Source organism: Pipistrellus hanaki (genome assembly GCF_964339955.1).
Source record: "Pipistrellus hanaki genome assembly, chromosome: 5".
Taxonomy (NCBI): domain Eukaryota; kingdom Metazoa; phylum Chordata; class Mammalia; order Chiroptera; family Vespertilionidae; genus Pipistrellus; species Pipistrellus hanaki.
The window spans coordinates 1,852,950-1,873,944 of NC_140507.1; the positions used below are offsets into that span (position 1 = coordinate 1,852,950).

The window sequence follows — 20,995 nt, forward strand, 5'->3', positions numbered from 1 at the left end:
GGAGGGGTGCCCCAGACCTTCCCCTGCTGCAGAGGATGAGGAGCCAGGGCCAGGGCCAGGGTGCTGCTCTGGGCTGGGGGTGAGGACCCGGAGGCGGGCTGCAGGCCTGGGGGGGGGGGGTGCTGAGGGCAGGCAGAGCCGCCGGAGCCGCTGGGACGGAGGGAGATCCTGGCGGAGGCCTGTGCGCCCCAGGCCGGCCCTCGGCCAGACCCTCGGCCGGACCCTTGCCTGGCGGGCGGGCTGAGCTGTTTGCCCTTTGCGACCCCAGGAAGGGCCGGGGTCGGTACCAAGGGGCCCGGTGCCGTCCGTCAGCAGCAGGTGAACCGCAGGACACATAACACGGAAGGGGGTGCTGTCACCTTGGAAACGGAGTGGGCAGACGGCCGAGCCGAGGGCCAGGATGGGCAGTGGGTGTGGGCGGCCCAGAGGGGAGGGAGGTGGGGTGAGTCAGGCCCAGCTCGGGGAGCGGCCCCGCCCGGCGATGCCGTCGGAGGGCTCGTGTGAAGCAGGCGGCGGGCGGCAGGCGCCGGAGCCCGCACACGGCGGGCCGGCCATGGGTTCGAACGGCCGTGGAGCTGGGTCAGGTGCTGCGTGAGGGCGGCTCCAGGGCGATGCGATCATCCTCTCCTCCTAATGAAGCCACAGCCCGGCTCCCCAGAACCACAGCCCCCACCCCCGGAACTGCGGTCTGAATGCCGCCTGGGAGGCCGCCCCCTGCCCGCCCAGCTCCTGGCCCGGGACCCTGTCCCCCGCCCAGCCCCTGCCCCCCCGAGTGACACCACCTAGCTGAAACGCTCTGGACACGGGTGAGCCGTCTTCCTGGGCAGGAGCCCCACACCGCAGCCCCCCCACGGGCTCCCCGCTGCCCCTCACAGGGACCTGCGGGCGGCTTGTCGGGCTGGGCCCAGGCCGCCCTCCACAGCAGGTGACCAGGGACGTGTGAGCGGAGGACACTCTTGGGGGTGAAGTGAGGGCAGCACTGGGACCCGGTCAGAGCCCCGAGACACCGGGGCGCACATTCGCGTCTCAGCTGGAGAACGCTCCGGCCAGGCCTGCGCCGCTGGCTGCAGACTCCCCGCCTCCGCTCAGTCACACCGTCCACGGGAGGCCTCGGGGCCGGCGTGCGGGCACGGCCTCCTCTGCCCCCGGCCCGGGGCCGGACAGGCAGCGGCACCGAGGCGGCCCGGCAGACGGAGGCCGCACGCCCGCCGGGCAGTCCCGTCCTCGGAGCGGACACAGGAGGCGGACGCCGTCACCACCACAGGTTGGGCGGCTCCTCGGCCACGCGGCTCTTGAACAGGGTGATCTCGTCCAGGTGCGCCATGGGCACGTCCCGGATCACGTCCGCCAGGCCCTCGTGCAGCAGCGGGAAGATGACCACGTTCAGCGCGGGCCGCTCGGCCTGGAAACTGAACCAGAGAGGCGTGAGCGGGCGGGAGGCGGCCACAGGCCTCCGGGGCCGCAGCAGAGCCCCCCGACCCCACCCCACCCCCCGCAGACGGGGACCGGCCACGTGCCACGGCCCAGACACAAAGCCAAGTGCCCGGAGCTCAGGGAGAAGGGGGACCGTGGACCTCCCGGAGTGAAGAAACCAGAACCTCAGGTCTCAGCGCAGGAGGCGGGCTGAGCCGCACAAAGGAAGCTGGGCATCTGCCACCCAGAGAAGCCCCCTGCGCCAGCGCCCTCCAGGGGAGGCCCCCCACCGCACAGGCCCCGCCCTGGCTAACGGGCGGGGGGGGGGGGGGGCGAAGGTGGGGAGCATCGTAAAGCTGGCGTCTGGGCGATAAGGACGCGCCTCCCGGCCCCGCGGTTCCGCTCGAGGGGCCGGACCCACAGCCGCTCCTGGCTGCCCCGGCGCCCGGGCCACGCTGAACCAGAATCCCCTCAGAGGTGGGGCCCGAGGAAAGGCCCCTGTCCCCCCCCGCCCCCCCGCCCCGGGCAGTGAGGAGCTGTCAGTGCTGAAGGGGATGGATTTCTCAGCAAGAGCCAGGAAGGCAGCCGAAACCAGTGTGGCTCAGTGGATAGAGCGTCCTCCGGGGACTGAAAGGTCCCGGGTTTGATTCCGGTCAGGGGCATGTACATTGGTTGCAGGCACATCCCCAGTGTGGGGTGTGCAGGAGGCAGCTGATTGATGTTTCTCTCTCATCGATGTTTCTAGCTCTCTGTCCCTCCCTCTTCCTCTCTGTAAAAATCAATAAAATATATTAAAAAAAGAGAGCCGGGAAGGCAGCGCTGCATCCCCTTCCCCAGGTGGCCGGACGGCCCTCGGGACTGTGCAGAGGACACGCGTGGAGGGGCTGCCCCGACGAAAGCCGTCCCTCCCTTCAGCTCGCACCTGGAGGAGCCCGGCCCGGGCCCCGCGAGCACCCAGCCTCCTCCGGGAGCCTCCTCCCCGCGGGGACCTCCCGCTGCACCCAGAGCGGCTGGCAGAGTGAGCCTAGTCAGTGCCACGGCCGCGGGAATGGCTCACTTCCCAGGCGGGCGGGGCTCCTGGGAGGGAGGCGTGTGCGGGCCATGTGCTCATGGACTCTGCTATGTAACGCATGTATGTGTTCATTGTGCTTTTGCGTGACTCAAATGTCCTCTGAGGTTTAAGTGAACAGATTCCTGAGACAAAACAAACTCGTTGGAGGCTGGGCTGGTAATGCTCTGACTCAGGACCTGGTTCCCGAAGGGGCCGATCTCACCTCCAATGCTCTGCTGGAGTCCCCTGGAGCCGACAGTGCCCCAGGCTCCTGGCGCACCCCCAGGCCCAGCCCGCCTTCGGCGCTCTGCCCTGCACCGGACGGAGCCCTGGCCTCGGGTCTGGGCCCCCAGGGCTGTCGCTCGGGGACCAGAGGCAAAGCCTTCAGACCCAGCACCGCAGCCCGGCCCCTGCTCCCAGGCGAGGCGAGGCGAGAGGAGACGGGGCGGTCACCAGGGTCAGGGCTGCTCTGGCAGGAAGGCCGCCCGCAGGAGAGGCAGGGTGCAGGGCTCTGCGTAGACAGCTCCGGGGAGGCCCTCAGCACCCCGTTACCCTGCCGGGCGCCCGGAGCAGACCCACGGCACCCGAGCACGGCCTGGTGTTTCCTCCTGAGCGGCTGGAAGCAGTGAAAGCTGGCCTCCCCCGGTGCGGGGCAGAGAAGCCCAAGGGCAGGGAAGTCACCCTCATTGTAACGACAACGCTCAGGAAGCTCTGAGGTGCACGTGGCCAAGAGCCACAGCTGCCCAGCCGGTGTGGCTCAGTGACTCCAGATCAGCCCACAGACCAAAGGTCACAGGTTCGAGTGCCAGTCAAGGGCATGTACCTCAGGCACAGGCTCAATTCCCAGCCCAGGTAAGAGTGTGGGAGGCAACCAATCCAAGTGTCTCTCTCACATCAATGTTTCTCTCCCTCCGTGTCTGTCTGTCTGTCTGTCTCTCTCTCTCTCCTTTCCTCCCCTCCCCTCCCCTCCTTCCACTCGCTCTAACCATCAATGGGAAAATATCCTCAGGTGAGGACTTAAAAAAACAAAGAATCTCACAGCCAGCCTGGAACCCCCAGAATGCCACGCACGGCTGCCTGGGAGGCACCCCTCGGTGCGGGCAGGGAAGGGGGAGGGAAAAGAAAAGCGCAGAAGTGCTGTTCCTGCTCTGGCTCCACGGTGGCCACAGGCCAGGCCCGGAGCAGACAGCCCGGACGGAGCTCTGGTTCCCGAGCCAGGGCGCCACCTGCTGGCACCCGCCGGACAGCAGCAGAGGCCTCAGGGCAGGGCCGGGCCAGGCCTGAAGTGCCAATGGCTCTTAGAAAGATCATCTGGAGCTTTAATGACAGAAAACCCACGAAAGAGCCTTAAACCAATGAAGTCAGAGACGAAACCAATGAGAGCCCATCGCGGGCCGGGCCGCGTGACCTCCGCTCGGAGCCAGGGAGCCTTCCCTTGAAGAGCGTGACGCGCAGTCTGCACTTTCAAAAACATTACCAACCACACGATTCTCACCGCCAGGGAGGGCGGCCTCCCGGTTCCTCCTGGGAAACTCAGACCAGTGCAGCCGCCCGCCCCCGGCCGGACCCTGCCGACCGTCTGAGGCTCCCCCCCTCCCCCCCGGGGGGATTCGAGCAGCTGGGCCTCCCGGTGCTCCCCCAGCGGCGGGACCGGGAGCTGGAGGGCGCGGCCCCCTCCGGCCACGCTGAAAGGAGGTGCCCTCAGCCCTCTTCCGGGCCGGGCTTTCCTCAGGAGCCTCAGTGCTCGCTGCTCAGCTCCGCTCCCAGAGGTGCTCCCTCAGCCCGCAGCTCCGGGAGCCGGGAGCCGCTGGCCGGGGAACGGCCCTGGTGCAGGCGCAGCGGGAAGAGGGCCCGCAGCCCAGGAGGACGCTGTGCGTTTAAATCTATTTTCCTAGAGGCCCGGTGCACCAAACGGCCCCAGCAGTCCCGGCTTCGTCCGGACGGTCTTTCTGCTGTTTGGCTGTTCAGTCGATTTGCATATTAAGCTCTTATCATTATACATTGATTTCAGAGAGGGAGAGAGAGATGAAACATCAATGATGAGAGAGAGCCACGGATCGGCCGCCTCCTGAACGCCCCCTACTGGGATCGAGCCGACAACCCAGGCGTGTGCCCTTGACCGGAACTGAACACAGGCCGATGCTCTATTCCAAGCCACAGCGGCCAGAGCAGGACGGCTGTTTGTAAATCCCCGCCTGTGCCCACAGCCATCCCAGTAACCATCGCTACTCCATCTAAACGAGGCCGAGGCTGAGAAATTCAGTCCCCAGGTCCCCGCACCGGCTCACAGGAGCGGAAGGGGCCGGGGGTTCCGCGCTGGGCGGGGGAGCGGGTTTGAGGGGACAGAGCTCAGCGAGGGAAAATGAGAGGTTCTGTGATGGACGCACAGCAGTGGGGAGGTGCGGATTACCACTGAGCCGGCTCTTAAGACGGTTCAAATGCTACACTTTCTTACATACATTTTACCACAGTGAAAATAAATGGTTCGGCCGGCATGGTCTCAGGGGTTAAGCACTGACCTATGCACCAGGAGGTCATGGTTCACATGCCGATTGCGGCTCCATCCCAGTGGGGGATGTGGTGTGCAGGAGGCAGCCGGCCCGAGATTCTCTCATCACTGTTTCTAGCTCTCTTCCTCTCCGAAGTCAAGTAAAAATGTGTTTTAAGAAAAGAAGGCCGAGCTGTGCGAGGGGAAGAGTGAGCTGTGAGAGTGACTGAGGAGGGGTCCCAGAGGAACCATGCTGGGGGAAAGCAGAGGCAGAGAGAAGAGGTCGGCGCTGCCGAGGCTGCGGCTGGGGGAGCCTTCTCCAAGCACCCCTTAATTTATTTATTTTTTTACCAAGCACCCCTTTTAGAGCCGACTCAAACACAGGAAGACTTCGCACACCAAACACACACACGGAAATAAACCCAACAAGACGTGGGCGGCTGCAGCAGTAAGTGCCGGAGGGCCGGAGGGCCGGGGGTGAGGAAGGAGCCGGAGGGCCGGGGAAGCGGGTTGTGACTGGGTCCCATGAGGCTCAGCCAGAGGCACAAACTCTACCCCGGGTCTGCCTCTCCGGTGCAGGGTTAGCGAGCCCAGCACTGCCCCCCGGTCCACTAGGCGGAATAAACCCCACAGGCACTGCGGACGAGGACAGGCTGCTGGCCGCCGGAGGCACGGCAGAGGGCAGGCTCCGGGGGGCCTGTGCGCTGGGCGGAGGGGAGAGGTCGGCGGGAGCGTTTCCACCCACACGTGTGCACACGGAGGCACGGGAGAGAACGCGCGTGTGCGGCACTCCGTCAGCCTCCTGCCGCCTGGAGCAGAAGTGAGCACCCTAAGGCCGCCCCGGGCTCTCCACACTCTCCCCACAGGACAGCGTCCTGCGATGGCTGACCCGCTGGGGGACGGCCCCAGAGGAGATACCTGACCGCCCGGTAGTGACAGGGAGAAGGGAGGGGGGCAGGGCCGGCCTTCTCAGAGCAGACTCCGCTAATGGACACAGAAGGAAGAAGGAAGCAGAAGGCCATCCCTGCGCCCACGCCGCACGTTCCGTGTCAGACCTGCCGGTGCGAGAGCCGCTGCCCCGCGGGGACGGGCCTGGGAGACGTTCTTATGAGGAAGGGGGCGCCAGGGGCTTCGGCAGCTACCCGCAGCCCGGCAGAGAGAGGCAGGACACCGTGTCCCTGAACCGGACCGCTGGAGAGGAGGGCCGACCCCACCAGACGCACCCACACTGACGGCAGTCCGCCAGCACCTCCCAAGTGTGAAGGTCAAGGCAGGCAGGACAGACGGAGGCGACGTGACCGCTGAGCCGAGAAGGCTCTGTGTGGAGTCCTGGGACAGGACCGGTGGGGAAACCGAGGCAATGCTGAGCCCGAGGGGGACGGGCTGAACGGCATCGCCCGCCGTGTGATGGCACCACGGGGACAGGCGAGCTGCGGGAAGCGGGAGGAGCGCACGTGTGCGGGGGCCGAGGGAGAGGCCGCCCGGGGAGAGGAGAATGGAAACCAGCCGTTCCCGCCATGCGGCCCAGGGTTCTCCTCCAGGAAATGGTTGGGGCGCTCACTCAGTGACACCGGAGGGAGCAACAGCAACCAGGACGCCCGGCCGCTCGCTGGGCCGGCACTGCCGCCAGGCCCCCCCCCCCCCCCCCCCCCCCGCCGCGCCCACTCACCTGCGGAGGAGGGTCTGCTGCAGGCTCCTGCAGGCGGCCAGGGACTCGCCGGTGAACATGTGGCACACGACGACGTGCAGGCAGCGGGCCATGAAGGCCAGCACCGCCTCGGGCTGCAGGGTGCCGCTGCGGGACACCAGGCACAGGCGCTGCAGCGCGGAGCACTGGCTCAGCGCCTGGAAGAACTGCGCGTTGGCGCTGAAGTAGGGCTGCTCCAGCCTGGGGGAGGGAGGGAGAGAGGGCACGTGAGTCCGCGGAGGCCCAGGCAGGCTGCGGTGAGCGGGGCCTCCCCGTCTAGGCCCCCAGCAGACAAGCAGAGCCGACACAGGCATGGCCGGTTACACTTCTCGTCCCTCCATGTTCTAAGTGGCCCCCCACGGCCAGCCAAGCAAGTCCAGCTGGCCACCCCAAGGCCAGGCACCGTGCTGACCACTCGCTGTACCACAGCCAGGCCTGGGCTGTCTCTCCGGGCCACGGCCCTGCCCATGGAGCAGACACCCCTGGCTGCCCAGGCAAGACCGCCATCTGCATGCCACACCGAAGTCTGCTTCTTGGCAAGCTGCGGCTGCAGCGGGCACTCATCCTAACAGAGGGGCTTCATGATGGCCCGCCCAGGCCCCAAGTCCCCAGGTGGATGGGAGAGCGACAGGGAGGCTGACCCAACCAGGGAGGAGCAGTCAGCGGGTCCCCTCAGCCCCAACCCAAACCCAGGCCCGCACTGCAGTCCCCCTCCCCCGACACCGGGCCACGGGCCCCAGGCGGGGGAGGATTTACGTCGGGTCCGTGTGAACAAGGGCAGACCCGGGCCCCGACAGGCCTCCCACAGAAGCTCCTGAGGAGGACGGGGATCCGAGCCACCCTGTCTGGGAGCCACCAGGCACCAGAATGCCCAGTGAGGCCGGGCCTGTGCCGTCACCGATGCAGCGCTCCTGACCTGGTTGTGGAGGGCGCCAGTCCTCCTGGGGGTGCGCCTGACACGCCTGCGCCCTCCCGCCCACTCGGGGTGCAGAAGGAAGCCCAGCAGGCTGCGGGCGCGGACAGCAGGGAGACACGGGCCTGGCCCCGGCTCCAGGGGATGTTTCGTCCTGAAAAAGCCGGGAATTCAGAGCCGGGAGGGGAGGGCAGCACCTGAGATGCCAACTCACCAGCAAAAGCACACATTCTTTTTTTTCTTTTTCTTTTTTTAATATATTTTATTGATTTTTACAGAGAGGAAGGGAGAGAGACAGAGAGCCAGAAATGTCAATGAGAAAGAAACATCGACCAGCTGCCCCTTGCACACCCCCTACCGGGGATGTGCCCGCAACCAACGTACATGCCCTTGACCGGAATCGAACCCGGGACCTTTCAGTCCGCAGACCGACGCTCTACCACTGAGCCAAACCGGTTTCGGCAAAAAGCACACATTCTTAAAACACCAAGGGGAGCATCTCTGCAGAACGGAGAGTGGGGACAGGAAGAGCCACCTTCCAGACTGGGACTGCCCGGCCACTCATCACCTGCAGCAGCGGCAGGCGCAGGGCGAGGGGCGGGACGCAGCAGCGGGGAGGCCAGCCTGCGCCTCGGCCACTAGGTGGCGGTGCAGGCCTGCTCCCGCCCAGCCGTGGTGCCAACCTCCTGGCTCCACAGCAGCAGGCAGAGCGGGGCGGCTGGGGGCACATTAACCATGTCCTCGGCGAGCAGCCGCCCGCAGACGGCCCCCTGAAGGCGGCACCTGGCACAGGTGAGCAGGGCTGGAGGGAGGGTGCTGCCCATGGCGGCCGTTGAGGCAGCAGGGCTGGCGTGGCCACACCCTCCCGTCCCCTGGGTGGCTGGCAGAGGGTGGTGCTAGGGCAGAGGATGTGGACAAGGTAGCCCGGTGACGGGCCTTGCCTTGGGGCCTGTGGCCCTTGTCCCTCCCAGCCATGCTCAACCTCCAACCGGTAAGGCTCCGGCCTCCAACCCCCTGGCGGGGGCGAGGTCCCCCTCAGGCCCTGGCTGGTTTGGCTCAGTGGATAGAGCGTTGGTCTGGGGACTGGAAGGTCCCAGGTTCAATTCTGGTCAAGGCACATGCCTGGGGTGTGGTCTCAATCCCCAGTAAAGGGGTGTACAAGAGGCAGCCGATCAATGATTCTCTCTCATCATTGATGTTTCTCTCTCTCTCCCTCTAAAATCAATAAAAAAATATATTTTTAAGACAGGGCTCGGGTCTCCGGCCTCATCGGCCCAGCCAGCTCAGGCCCCGCAGCCCCAGGCTCTCGCTTCCGCCCAGACGCTGCTGTTCGGGTCACGGCTGCAGCACAGGGTGACTCCGGGTGAGGCTCCCCTCCCCACACACAAAGGCAGGGCTCAATCGCTTCCAGGAAAGACGGTGCCTTCTCTGTCCAGTCCGCAAAGCTCACTGCCAAGGCGCGCCTCGTCCAGAGCTGGCCAGGCCCCAGCAGGACGGTCCCCACGGCCTCCCCACAGGAGGGCCCTGCTGCACGGGGGCAGCCCCGGCGGGCACACAGCTCCCACTCACGGGCCTCACTGGTGGCGACAGTGGTGGCAGCGGCCTGGATCCCGGCAGCTGCCTCACAGCAACACCCGCTGGGAAGCGCAGGAGCTGCCACAGGCCTGACTGCCGAGCTGGACCACCACGTCCTTCCCGCGTCCTGCCCTCCTGCCCTCCTCTGCGTCCTGCCCGTCCCGCCCTCCTCCTGTGTGGAGGCGCCACCTGCTCCTCTCGCTCAGCTCCAGGCCGGGCGCCAGGGGAACGGGGCCACTTCGCGCGGCCGGCAGAGCCAGGGTCTGTTCTGAACAGGCAGTCCCGCCGAGCAGACGCGGGTCTCGGCAGCGGCGCGCACAGAGAGGCCATTATGAGCCGTGGCCAGGTTCTCGGCCTACAAAACCGTCCGAGTCCGCGGCCTCCCAGCCACAGAACTCATGCCACGTGCGCGGCCCTGCTCCCGGGGAAGACGCGGCCACAGGACCACATCCCAGGCCCGAAGCCCCTGGGTGACCACAGGGGCTGCGTTACCCTGTCCCCTGCTCAACCGTCCCTCAGCTGCCTGAGCCCCTGCCTCTCACCTGCCCCTCCCCCCACAGCCCTGCTTGGTCGCCTGTGCGGATTCTTCTCCTCTGGACAATTTTCTCCCCTTCAGGCTTTTTAAACTACATGAATGTGTCCGAGCTGGTGTGGCTCAATGGATAGAGCATCTGCCTGTGGGCTGAAGGGTCCCAGGTTCAGTTCTGGTCAGGGCACATGCCTGGGTTGTGGGCTTGAGTCCCAGTAGGGGGCGTGCAAGAGGCAGCCAATCAGTGATTCTCTCTAATCATTGATGTCTATCTCTCCCTCTTCCCTCCTCTCTGAAATCAATATATATATATATATATATATATATATATATATATATATATACACACACACACACACATACACACACACACACACACACACACGTATATCAAAGTAAAAAAAATAAAAAAAATAAAAATAAAAAACAAAGTAAACTACATGCACGCATTACTTTACTTTCGCTGGTTTGTTTTTCTCAGTCTCCCGGATGATGACCTAATGGTTTGACGTAGTCCAGTGAGAGAAGGTGTAAGGTTCACGGCTTGGCAATAAGTAAAAAATACAAATAAAAAGGGCAAAAGCAGCGGACCCAGAGGCCAGGAGCACTGTGCTCGGCCTCAGTCCCTGAGAACTCAGAGGCTCTCCGGCCCCGTGAAGGAACGTCCATTCCTGACCTCCAGGCTCCCGGGCTAAGGGGAGACCTGGCGGCTCCGTCCGCGGAGGGCACTCTGGACCCACTGGCAGCTTCAGCTCCACAGGCTCTGCCCACACCAGGCTCCCCATGGGGCCAGCGACAGGCCAGCTGAGGCGCAGGGAGGGGCGGAGGGGCCAGCGAGAGAGGGAGCTGGCTCCTAGTGCTGCCGGAGGGCTGGGCGAGGGGCAGGCTTGTCCTGGAAGGGGCGGGGAAGGGGACCGACTGCCGTGGCCTGACCCCGCCTCCGCCCCTGGCAGGAGAGGCCCCGAGGCGGGCCTGGACGGAACTGGCAGCTCCCCAACGCCTCACCTTGTCGCCTCCACAAGCTCCGAAGGTGCCGGGGCCTCCCGGGGTCAGACCGCGCAGCGCAGGCTGCACACCAGCCTCACCGCTCGCACTGTCTCCCTGGCCTCGGCTCTCTGCGCCGGGGCTGAGCGCGCCACGGTTCTGAGCACGGTTCTGAGCACGGTTCTGAGCACGGGCAGCGGGCGAGGCAGCGTAAGTGACGTCCCTGGCAGCACGGCTCCCGGATGCTCAGGTGAGCACGGAGCTGCCAGTCCGGGCCTGCTGACCCCACACGCAGGCAGCGCCGGGCCGCGTGCCCTCTCTGCCCAGGGAGGCCAGGCTGCCCGCTGGGCGGAGGGAGCGGCGGGGCGGGCGGCGCGCAGCCTGCTGCTCTGGAAGCTCCAGCTCCAGTCTGGCTCCTTCCTTTGGGGAGGCCTCCTGAGGGAGAGGTCTGCCCCGGGTGCACTGGACCTCAGCTCCTCCCCCAGCCGCCCTGCCGTCGGTGAGATGGGACCACGTGGGTGAAGTCGGCCAGTGCCCGCGAGCCTCAGCAAAGTGAGCACTGACTGCCTGGGGACAACACACGTGTAAGTGCCCCCGCGACCCTCTGAGACCACCTCGCTGGTCTGAGCCCCCGCCCTTCCTCCACCCTCAGCCCTCGGCAGCGGAGCGGGTGGCCGCAGAGCCGGGGCCTGCTGCCGCCCCAGCTGGGTAGTTTCCGGGAAATGCTACCATTTTTCAAGCTCAGATCAGTCCAGGTTTTCAAACAGGTCTCGGGTAACGAAGGCTTACCCTTCAGTGCGGGGCCCTCGTAAGACCCTTCAGGCCACCCGGTGGGATCCACGTGGTGCCACAGTAAGTTCTCCGAGGCTGTGGCTCTGCCTCCTCTCACCCTGGATCGGCCCTGCCATTCTGCCCCAGAGGGACCACGTCACCTCTCAGCAGTGGGCAGCCCCCTCCGAGCCGCCCGCCTCCCAGCCTCGCCTGCAGTCCGGGCGGGAGCAGTGGGCACGCCTCCCGGTGCTGGCTGAGGAGCACACAGCAGCACTGACAGCCGCAGGCACCACCGCCTCCTCACGCCTGCTGGCCCCACGCACAGCCTCCCGCGCCTCTGCACCGCCGAGTCCCATCCCCGCACGCAGGACCTGCCCAAACCCCACCAAGGCTCAGCTCCCGGCCGCAGGCATGCGCCGGCTCATCTGGGCAGGCACACAGCAGGGACGCGATCGCTTGCCAATGCGAGACCCTCTGCCGCTCCGGGCCTCCGGAGGCAGCCGCGGCCCGGAGTTCGCGCCCTCACCTGAGGTCCTTCAGCCGCGTGCAGTGCTTCAGCATGTCGGACAGGGCGGACATGTACACCACCTTCCCCATCATGCCCAGGTTGGCCAGCGAGAGGGACTGGAGCTGCTGGCACTGCAGGCCGATGCTGACCAGCCCGGAGCCCGTGAGAACGCTGGGCAGCTGGGCCAGCGTCAGGTGCCTCAGGAAGGCCAGCTGGCCGATGGCGGCCACCTCCGCGTCCCCCACGCTCTGCGCCCGGCTGCAGGGCGGCAGCGAGTTGCGGATGGCGGGCTCGTTGCGGGGCATGGCGGAGGAGAAGTTGGACCCGATCAGCTCGAGGCGCTGCAGGAAGGGCAGGCTCTTCAGCAGAGACCAGAACACGGAGGAGGGCTGCGGGCCCGCCTGCCCCGGGAAGGGGCTGGGACACGCCTGCACGCCGATGCGCACCTTCTTGCCGAAGCCGCAGGGCACGGCGTGCATGGCGGGCTGGGCGGGCTTGCGGTCGGCCCGCGGCGCCGAGTCTGCCACGGAGCAGACGGGCAGGGACAGGGAGCGCAGGTGGCCCAGCCGGGCCAGCAGCTGGCACAGGTGCCGGCCCGGGCCCTCGGCGCTGTGGTGGTGGGCGGCCGACAGGTTGAGGTGCCGCAGGTTGCGGCAGGCAGCCACCAGCGTCTCCAGGATGCCGCTGTCGATGTCGTCCTCCGCCCTGCGCAGCAGCGAGTCGGGGGCCAGGCAGTGGGCGCAGCCGCTGAGGTTCAGGCTGGCCAGGCTGCGCAGGTCCTTGCCCCCGTTGAGGATGTGCTGCATCAGCAGGCTGCCTGACACGGTGCAGCGGCTGAAGCTCAGGTAGAAGGGGTTGTGGAAGCGCATGTGCTGGAGCAGGGCCGAGCTGCTGAGCCAGGACTTGGGCAGCTGCAGGGCGTCCAGCACCACGTTGCGGGCCATGGAGTCCAGCAGGTTCTGGGTGGCCCCGCTCTCGGCGAAGCTGCCGGGCACGGAGATGAGGAAGGCGTGCAGGTTCTCGGGGGTGCGGTCGCTGAGCACGGCCAGGTACAGCCGCACCACCTCCTGGTTGATGTAACCGGGCGCCAGGCGGGCGTAGAAGACGCGCAGGTTCTGGTAGTGGGGCACGTTGCTCTGGCCCACCATGAGCTGGCCCGACAGGATGGCGCCCTCGCGCGTGCGGTCCAGGATCTCGAAGTACAGCAGCAGCTTCTCGAGGCTGGTGCAGCAGGGCACCACGCCGTACGAGGGCGTGAACAGCGTCTGCCGGAGCTCCCGCACGCGGCTCAGCGTGGCCTTGCACTCGCCGCTCAGCTGGCCGGCGTCGAAGCCGGGGCTCACGTCGATGGCCAGCGAGCGCAGGTGCTGCAGGGCCGACAGCACCTTGGAGAGGCGCAGGGAGGTGAGGTGGCAGCCCGACAGGTCCGCCTTCACCAGGCTGCGGCAGCGGGCCACGTGCTCGATGGTGGCGCCCGACAGCCAGTAGCAGCCGGCCATGTTGAGCTGCTGGATCTCCCGGCCGATCTCCCGCACGAGCTGCTTCACCTGGTCCTCGCCGGCCTGCAGGAGGGGGCGGGGGCGGGAGGGTGAGGCACCGGGTGTCTCCTCCACCTCAGGGCAGCCTGGCCCCGGAACATCGGGCCCGGGAGGCCCCGCAGAGGCCCTGCCGGCGGAAGGGACACCGGGAGCGCTGGCGCCCCTCCCCCACACACTCACCTTCAGCCAAGTCAAGGCCCCGCTGGCGGGAACGTCCATGGTCAGCCCTCCCCTGGGAAACCTTTGGTGGCTCCGCACACAGCTGCACGGAGCCCCCTGGCCGCCCCAGGCCACTCAGCCCGCTCCAGACACACCTCCACGGGCCTGCACCTGGGGCTCGGCAGGTCCTCCCCCCACGCTCACAGCAGTGTGACCCACGATGACCAAAAGGGGAGGCAACCCACGGCCCATCCCCGGATGAAGGATAAGCAAAACGGGGTCCATCTGTATAACGGATACTGTTCAGCCACGGAGAGAAATGACGTTCTCTACAACACGGATGGACCTTGGGGACATAGTATGCTCAGAGGAAGAAGCCAGCCACAAAGGACCATCTGGAGAGCCAAAATGGCAAACAGAAAGTAGAAAGGGGTCACCAGAGGCTGGGGAAGGGGGTTACTGCTAATGGCTCCCGAGTTCCTGCATGGGGTGGCGAGAGGCTGGGAGGCGCCCAGCACCCGCATGGCTAACTCTGCGTGGCTGACGCTGCGTGGCTGACACTGAATGGCTGACACTGCGTGGCTAACTCTGTGTGGCTAACAAGGCGGCTAACTCTGTGTGGCTAACTGTGTGGCTGACACTGCGTGGCTGACACCGCTGCGCTGGAGCAGGGTGGCAGTCAGCTCTGTCATGTGGTGCGTTGCCGCGCAGTGGAACCTGGAGGCTGGCCCTGGCCGGTGCTTTCCTTCCCATCGTGTGCGTCTTCACACACCAACTACCCTAGACGTGGGGCCCGCCTGCTGGGGAGCCACATGTCCAGACGGGCCCGGCGGCCAGTCAGCAGCAGATGGACACAGGTCTGCTACAAGCGAGGCCTTGGGACAGCACAGCATCGGGCACCGCGTACGTCACCCTCAGGCTTCTGACCCCTTCTCTGAGGTCAGCATCCACGCGTGGCACTCACAGGAGGACACGCACCGCGCTGGAGCGGCTCCTAGCTGTCAGCGCCGCTCCTCCCAGCGATAGCACCAGTCCCCTTCCCCAGGCCCCTGCGATCTGAGGGAAGGCCAAGGCCTCAGTGTGTTTTTAGCGCTAAGATTGGGTATCAAGCCAAAACCAGTGTGGCTCAGTGGATAGAGCGTCGACCTGCAGACTGAAAGGTCCCGGGTTTGATTCCGGTCAAGGGCATGTACCTTGGTTGCGGGCACATCCCCAGTAGGGGGTGTGCAAGAGGCAGCTGGTCGGTGTTTCTCTCTCATCGACGTTTCTAACTCTCTGTCCCTCTCAATTTCTCTCTGTGTAAAATCAATAAAATATATTTTTAAAAATGGTAATAATAAAATAAAATAAAATAAAAAACGGGTACCAACTGATTTCCAACCAAGGCTGCAAGGCCATGCTGAGGGGAGGCTAACCGTAGCCAGAAAGTGAGCCTCAGCCCTCCCTCCACAGAGAAGGATGAGCTCCCCACAGACCAGACTGCCCGTCAGGCTGGCCCCTGAACCTGTTCTCAGACCACAGGTCAGAGCTGGGAACCGGGCACCACATGCATGAGGACGAGCCAGGGCCATCTTACACTGAACGCAAAAATTAACTCAAAACGGATTAATGACTCGATGTAAAACCTGAAACCATACACGTCCTAGAAGAAAACACAGGCAGGAAGGGCCTTGACGTCAGTCTTGGCGATGATTTTTTGAATCTGACACCAAACGCAAAAAAAGCAAAAAACGAACAAGTGGGACTACATCCACCCAAAAAGCCTCTGCTCAGCAAGGGGACCCGGCCGCAAATGAGACAGCCTAGGAGAAGGGAGGAGCATCTGCAAATCACGTCTGTGAGGGGCTGATCTCTCCAACACACGAGGAGCCCATCCAGCAGCAGCAAACAAAACAAGCATCCAATTAACAAAGGGCGGAGGAGTCGAACAGACATCTCCCCAAGAAGATACACAATGGCCCGCTGGCTTGGCTCAGTGGCTGAGCATTGATCTATGAACCAGGAGGTCACGGTTCGATTCGGTCAGGGCACAGGCCCGGTGGATCCCTACTGTGGGGCGTGCAGGAGGCAACGGACCAATGATTCTCTCTCATCACTGATGTTTCTCTCTCCCTCTCCCTTCCTCTCTGAAATCAATAAAAATATATATTTTTAAAAAGAGATGATGACAAGGAGGAAATCTCATGACCTCAGGCTATACAAAGATTTCTTCAACAGAATACAACAAGCATGAATTCAAAATTTCAATCAATTGGATTTCACCAAAATTAAAAATGTACCTCCTCCAGATGTCACTGTTAAGAAAATGAAATGGGCCGAAACCGGTTTGGCTCAATGGACAGAGCGTCGGCTTGGGGACTGAAAGGTCCTGGGTTCGATTCCGGTCAAGGGCATGTACCTTGGTTGCGGGCATATCCCCAGTAGTGGGTGTGCAAGAGGCAGCTGATCGATGTTTCTAACTCTCTATCTCTCTCCCTTCCTATCTGTACAAAATCAATAAAATGTATTTAAAAAATAATAAAAAATAAATAAAAAAGAAAATGAAATGGCAAGCCACAAACGATGAGAGAAAATACTCGTAATAGGTGAATCGGACAAAGGATTTGTACCCAGAGCATACACAGACTCTTGTACTCACAGAGAGCAAGAGACACAATAAATGAGCAAAGCCTGGCACATCACTTCCGGAAAGACAGACAAAGGGCCACACCGCCGATGAAGACTAGACTAACAGCCTCGTCGGGGAAGCACAAGTGGGATCCTGTCCCGCCCCAGACTGGCTAGAACTGAAAACAGACAACACCAAGTGCTGAAGAGCATGCGGCGCAGCCAGACTGCGGGTCCCCCACTGGGGGTGTCCATGGCGCTACCTGCACCACTCAGAGCCCATGTGACCTCACAGGAGAGTGCCCCGATCCTGGGGCCGGCAATGCCCTTCCTGGGAGTCAACTGTCCCTGAGGCTTCCTCTCAGCGCGGCCTCCCCAGCAATGTCCCTGCCCCTGCCCGCCCCAGGCTCATGCTCCTGCCCCTTCTGGCCCCAGCTCTGCTCACATGAGCATCGTGGAGGCTGCCCCTGAGGACTCCGAGCCGGCCTCCTGACATGAGCTGCGTGTGCCCCTCTCGCAGGTGGGCGTTTGGCTGCTCCCCACCCCCCGCCCAGAGCCAGCACCCACACCGCCTCACCTCGTAGTCCCTCTGCAGCAGCACCGTGTGGGTGAGGCTCTTGTCCAGGCACAGCTCCGCCAGCTTCCGGCACGTGTGCCGCACGTTCACCACCAAGTCTGTGCTGGGCACATGGCTCAGGATGTGCAGGAGGATCTCGTCGGAGAAACCCAGCAGGTGGGCACTGCCCGCCACCGCAGCGGCCGCAGGGGGCGAGTCGCCATCACTGGGGAAGTCCTGCAGATAAGAAGCACCAAATTCCCATGGCATGCCCTTTAACCCTCAGCCAGCTCCCAGCCAGGGAGAGAAGCCAGAAGCCCCACCCCGTCCGTGGGAAAGAAGGTGCCTTTACCAGAAACCTTAACTGCAGAGCCGCTCAGCCTGCATGCTCAGGGGTTGAGCATCAACCTGTGAACCAGGAGGTCGCAGTTCGATTCCTGGTAACGCACATGCCTGGGCTGCGGGCTCGCACCCCAGTAGGGAGCGGGCAGGAGGCAGCCAATCAATGATTCTCATCCTTGATGTTTCTCTCTCCCTCCCCCTCCCTTTCTCTCTGAAATCCATAAAAATGTTAAAAAAGAAAGCAGCAGCTGGGGAAGCAGAGGGGTCTGCACCTCACGGGCGGCCGTGAGGGTGAACCGTGCGGCCGGTGACTCTGCAGCGGTCTCAGGCCGACAAAAGGAGAGGCCCGCCATGGAGGATGAGCCAAGCTCTCACAAACAAGACCGGCGCCGATCAGCCGGTAATGTCGCCCGTGCTCAGACTGTGACGAGCCACAGGGGCCGTTTCCCTGCCTCGTGGCACCCGGCGGAACGCGGTGTGACCACCAGCTGCGCACACGCGTCCTCGCACCTGTGTGCACGGCTCTCCTCGCCAAGGGCCGGCCTGCCCCGTCCCCCTGCCCTGCCTTTGATGCGCACACCCAGAGGACGGGGCTCCACCGAGCTCAGTGCTCACGGAATCCCCAGCTCAGGCCACAGGAGGTCAGGTGCTCCAACAGGAGCCCACGGGGAAGGATCCGTGTCTCCCCGACTCCTCCCCCAGCAGACCCTCCCGCCTCCAAACCGTCTGCGGGGGCGCCCCTCCGCTCCTCCGGGAGAGAACCCAGAATCCTCCCGCTGCCTTTCCCAGCGTTCTCCCTGCAGGGCCCCCTCCGGCCTGCCTTTCTGCACATGTTTTCGTGGATGGAAGCGCTGAGGCTTGGAAAGCCCTGCTGCTGCCATGGCAACTGTGAAGTCTGTGGAGGAAGAACCTGCCTGCAGCCCACGGCCGAGGCTCCGCGGGGCCAGGAAGGGGCTCAAGGAGCACATCCCGCTCAACAGCGCGGCCCCCCACGCCCTTTGCTTCAGAAGAGGCGCAGGCAGTGTCGCGGTGCTCTGTCCACCTGACTGCCTCGCTCCAGCTTCCTCCTCCACGGGCAGCGGGCAGCAGGCAGCAGCAGGCCCACGCCCACAGCCAGTCCGGGCGCTGCATTCCGGGCCCGGGGCTCCGGACCCCAGGGAGCTTCCTTAGACGCCCCCCAGCCTAATCACCTGTGAGCATCATTCCCAGCCCCTCGCTGGATGGAGGGCTCCACCTCCGGGAGAGGCGGGAGCAGGACAGGCCTTAGCGGGAAGCTGGCAAACAGGCCTCGGGCACCCAGAGGGTTGCCCTTCCTGATCCCCAACCTGCAGGTTTACAAAGGAAGAATGCCAACACGGCACCAACACCAAACCATAGCATCTCCAGGCACACTACTAATTCTAACCTTCTTTTAAAACCATCTAGAAATCACCAGGAAAAAAAAGATAGGAACTAAGTCCAGCTCCCTCCATTGGCTCCCTCCATCCAGTCTCAGCACCCCCCGCCCCCACCCCCACCCCAGGATGACTGTTCCCACAGGCTGGCCCGATGCCGGCGGCCTGGAGTACCTGCCCCCACGGGCAGCAGGTCATTTCAGTCCCCTGGGACTCAGGACTTCAGCTCAAATGCTGCCCCCTCCTGGCTTCACCAATACCCTCCTCCCCCAGTCTCACCAGAGGAACTCCACCGGCCTGCTGGCTCTTATCTCCTCACTAAGCCAGGAATGAATGGACCGGTTTTTAACGCCCAAGAGAAAGACACTGAACCAGGTGAGTCAGCGAACCACCAGCTTCAGAATCATTTGAAGCAGAACTCCATCCTCGAAAACTGGAGGGGGGGAGGGGAGGGACGGACACGACCCTGCACATCCGAGCTCTAAACCAGCAGTGACTTTCACAACCAGAACAGCCCGTTCAGGATCAGAGGGTGGGGGTGGCTGCACAGCCTCCTGAATGTATTTTTTAAAACCACTAAATTGTAGCCTTACCCAGTTTGGCTCAGAGGATAGAGCGTTAGTCTGCGGACCAAAGGGTCCTGGGTTCTTTTCTGGTCAAGGGCACGTACCTCGGATGCAGGCTCCTCCCCAGTCCAGGCCCTGGTCCGGGTGCGTGCAGGAGGCAACCAATCAAAGTGTTCCTCTCACGTCGGTATTTCTCTTTCCCTCACTCTTCCACTCTCTCTAAAAATCAATGGGAAAATATCCTCGGGTGAGGACTAAAAAGTAAAATAAAATCACTGAATTGTGCATTTTAAAAGTGTGCATTCTGCCCAGCTGGTGTGGCTCATGGTTGAGTGTCAACCCATGAACCAAGAGGTCGCCTGTTCAATTCCCACCCAGGGCACAGGCTGGCACTGCAGGCTCAACCCCCCATGGGGGCGTAAGGATGCAGCCAATTGATGTCTCTCGCTTCCTCTCTCTAAAATCAGTAAGAATGAAATTTCCAACTGTGGATTCTATAGTATGTGAACTATAACTCCATAAATAAGTAAAAAATTAGACCATCTGAGAGAGAGGGAGCTTGGTCTCCACATCCAGGGTGGAAAGAAACTCAAGCCACGCCCACAATGCAATAAGAGGCCTCCCTGCGCCAGGACCCCCATAAGACCCAGGAGCCAGACACTAGGCCCCTCCCCCGCCCAGTCCCCCCTCAAGCACACACAGTTCACCAGAACCTGTGAATACAGCCGGTCCCTGGGACTCTTCTCAGGAAGCTGCCATGGGCCTGCCCTTCAAGCCACCGCTGCCTGCAGGTGGGCCCCACAGCCTCCCCCTCAACCTGGGAGCCCTGGGGCCCTTCTGAGCCAAAGTCACGGCCAAGTCAGAGGAGCTGTGAGCTCCTCCCAGCCATGTCCCACACGACGACACACTCAAGCCCCATCACTCCAGTTCGCCAGCCCAGGCGAGCTCCTCAGAGGCACCATGCGCCAGCCCGGGAAGAAGACAGGGGCACACATAAAGGTAGTTGGGGAGCAACAAAAGGGAAGGCACCCTCAGGGTCCAGACCCCCACGCGGGCTGCAGAGGAAACAGCTTGCAACACTTCACAGGGCTTCGGTGGGTTCTCCCTGGGCTCAGGTTTGTGGAGCTGGAGCGTGGGGGAAGGAACTGGGGTAACTTCCAAGTCCCCCCGGGGAAATGGCTTTTCCTTTACCCCACACACACACACACACACACACCCGTCACACACCATGAGGCTCAGAGAAAAGCGGGCTGGATCTAAACTGCATTCCGAGACAGAGGATGGCGTGCGAAGAGGTGTGGAGGGAGGACCTCTTAGAGGCCGGGGGGCCCGGGGAGGCCCCGGAGCCTGGAAACGGGGCGGAGAGGCGGGAAGACCCCGGGTGGGCAGCCGGGCTGGGAGAGGCGTGGGAACCCGCACGAGGAGAGACCTGGTGCCTCGCGGATCGGGGCGACGGCCTGGCGGGCGGGAGGGGCGAGGCCGGGGTCGGGGCGGGAGAGAAGGGGCGAGGCCGAGGTCGGGGGCGGGACTGGGAGGACCAAGCCCGACCGGCGCCGGGGCCGGGGTGGAAGGACCGGCGGGGCCGGGGCCGGGCCGGAGAGGACGGAGCGGGACGGGGCGGATGGAGAGGATGCAGGGGCACCGCCGTCGGGACAGGGGAGGCCCCGGGGCGAGGCGCCGGCAGGAGGGGGCGGGAGGCGCCGCGTACCTCTCCGGAGCTGGCCATGTCGAGGCCCGAGCCGCGCCCGCCGCCGCCGGCCTCGCGCCTCCCGCCGTGGCGACCCGGGACGCCCAGAGCCGGCGCGTCCGCCGCTCCACAGCCCCGGCGGGGGCGGGGCCTCGCTCACTTCCGGCGCGCAGGACACGCACTTCCGCTCGCCCGCCGCTCGCCCCGCGCAGCCGCCATGTTGGGTG

General features: G+C 63.9%; 1 protein-coding gene across 1 annotated transcript; it reads right to left on the reverse strand.

The window, feature by feature from the left end:
* Window positions 1-1,132: 1,132 nt before the first annotated feature.
* Window positions 1,133-20,927, reverse strand: FBXL18 (F-box and leucine rich repeat protein 18). The gene is made up of 5 exons (XM_084886170.1): window positions 20,790-20,927; window positions 16,801-17,016; window positions 11,938-13,481; window positions 6,622-6,840; window positions 1,133-1,409 (listed from the first exon to the last, which is right to left on the reverse strand). The coding sequence occupies exons 1-5, from the start codon at window positions 20,805-20,807 to the stop codon at window positions 1,253-1,255; spliced, it is 2,154 nt and encodes a 717-aa protein (XP_084742296.1). The 5' UTR covers window positions 20,808-20,927; the 3' UTR covers window positions 1,133-1,252.
* Window positions 20,928-20,995: the final 68 nt, after the last annotated feature.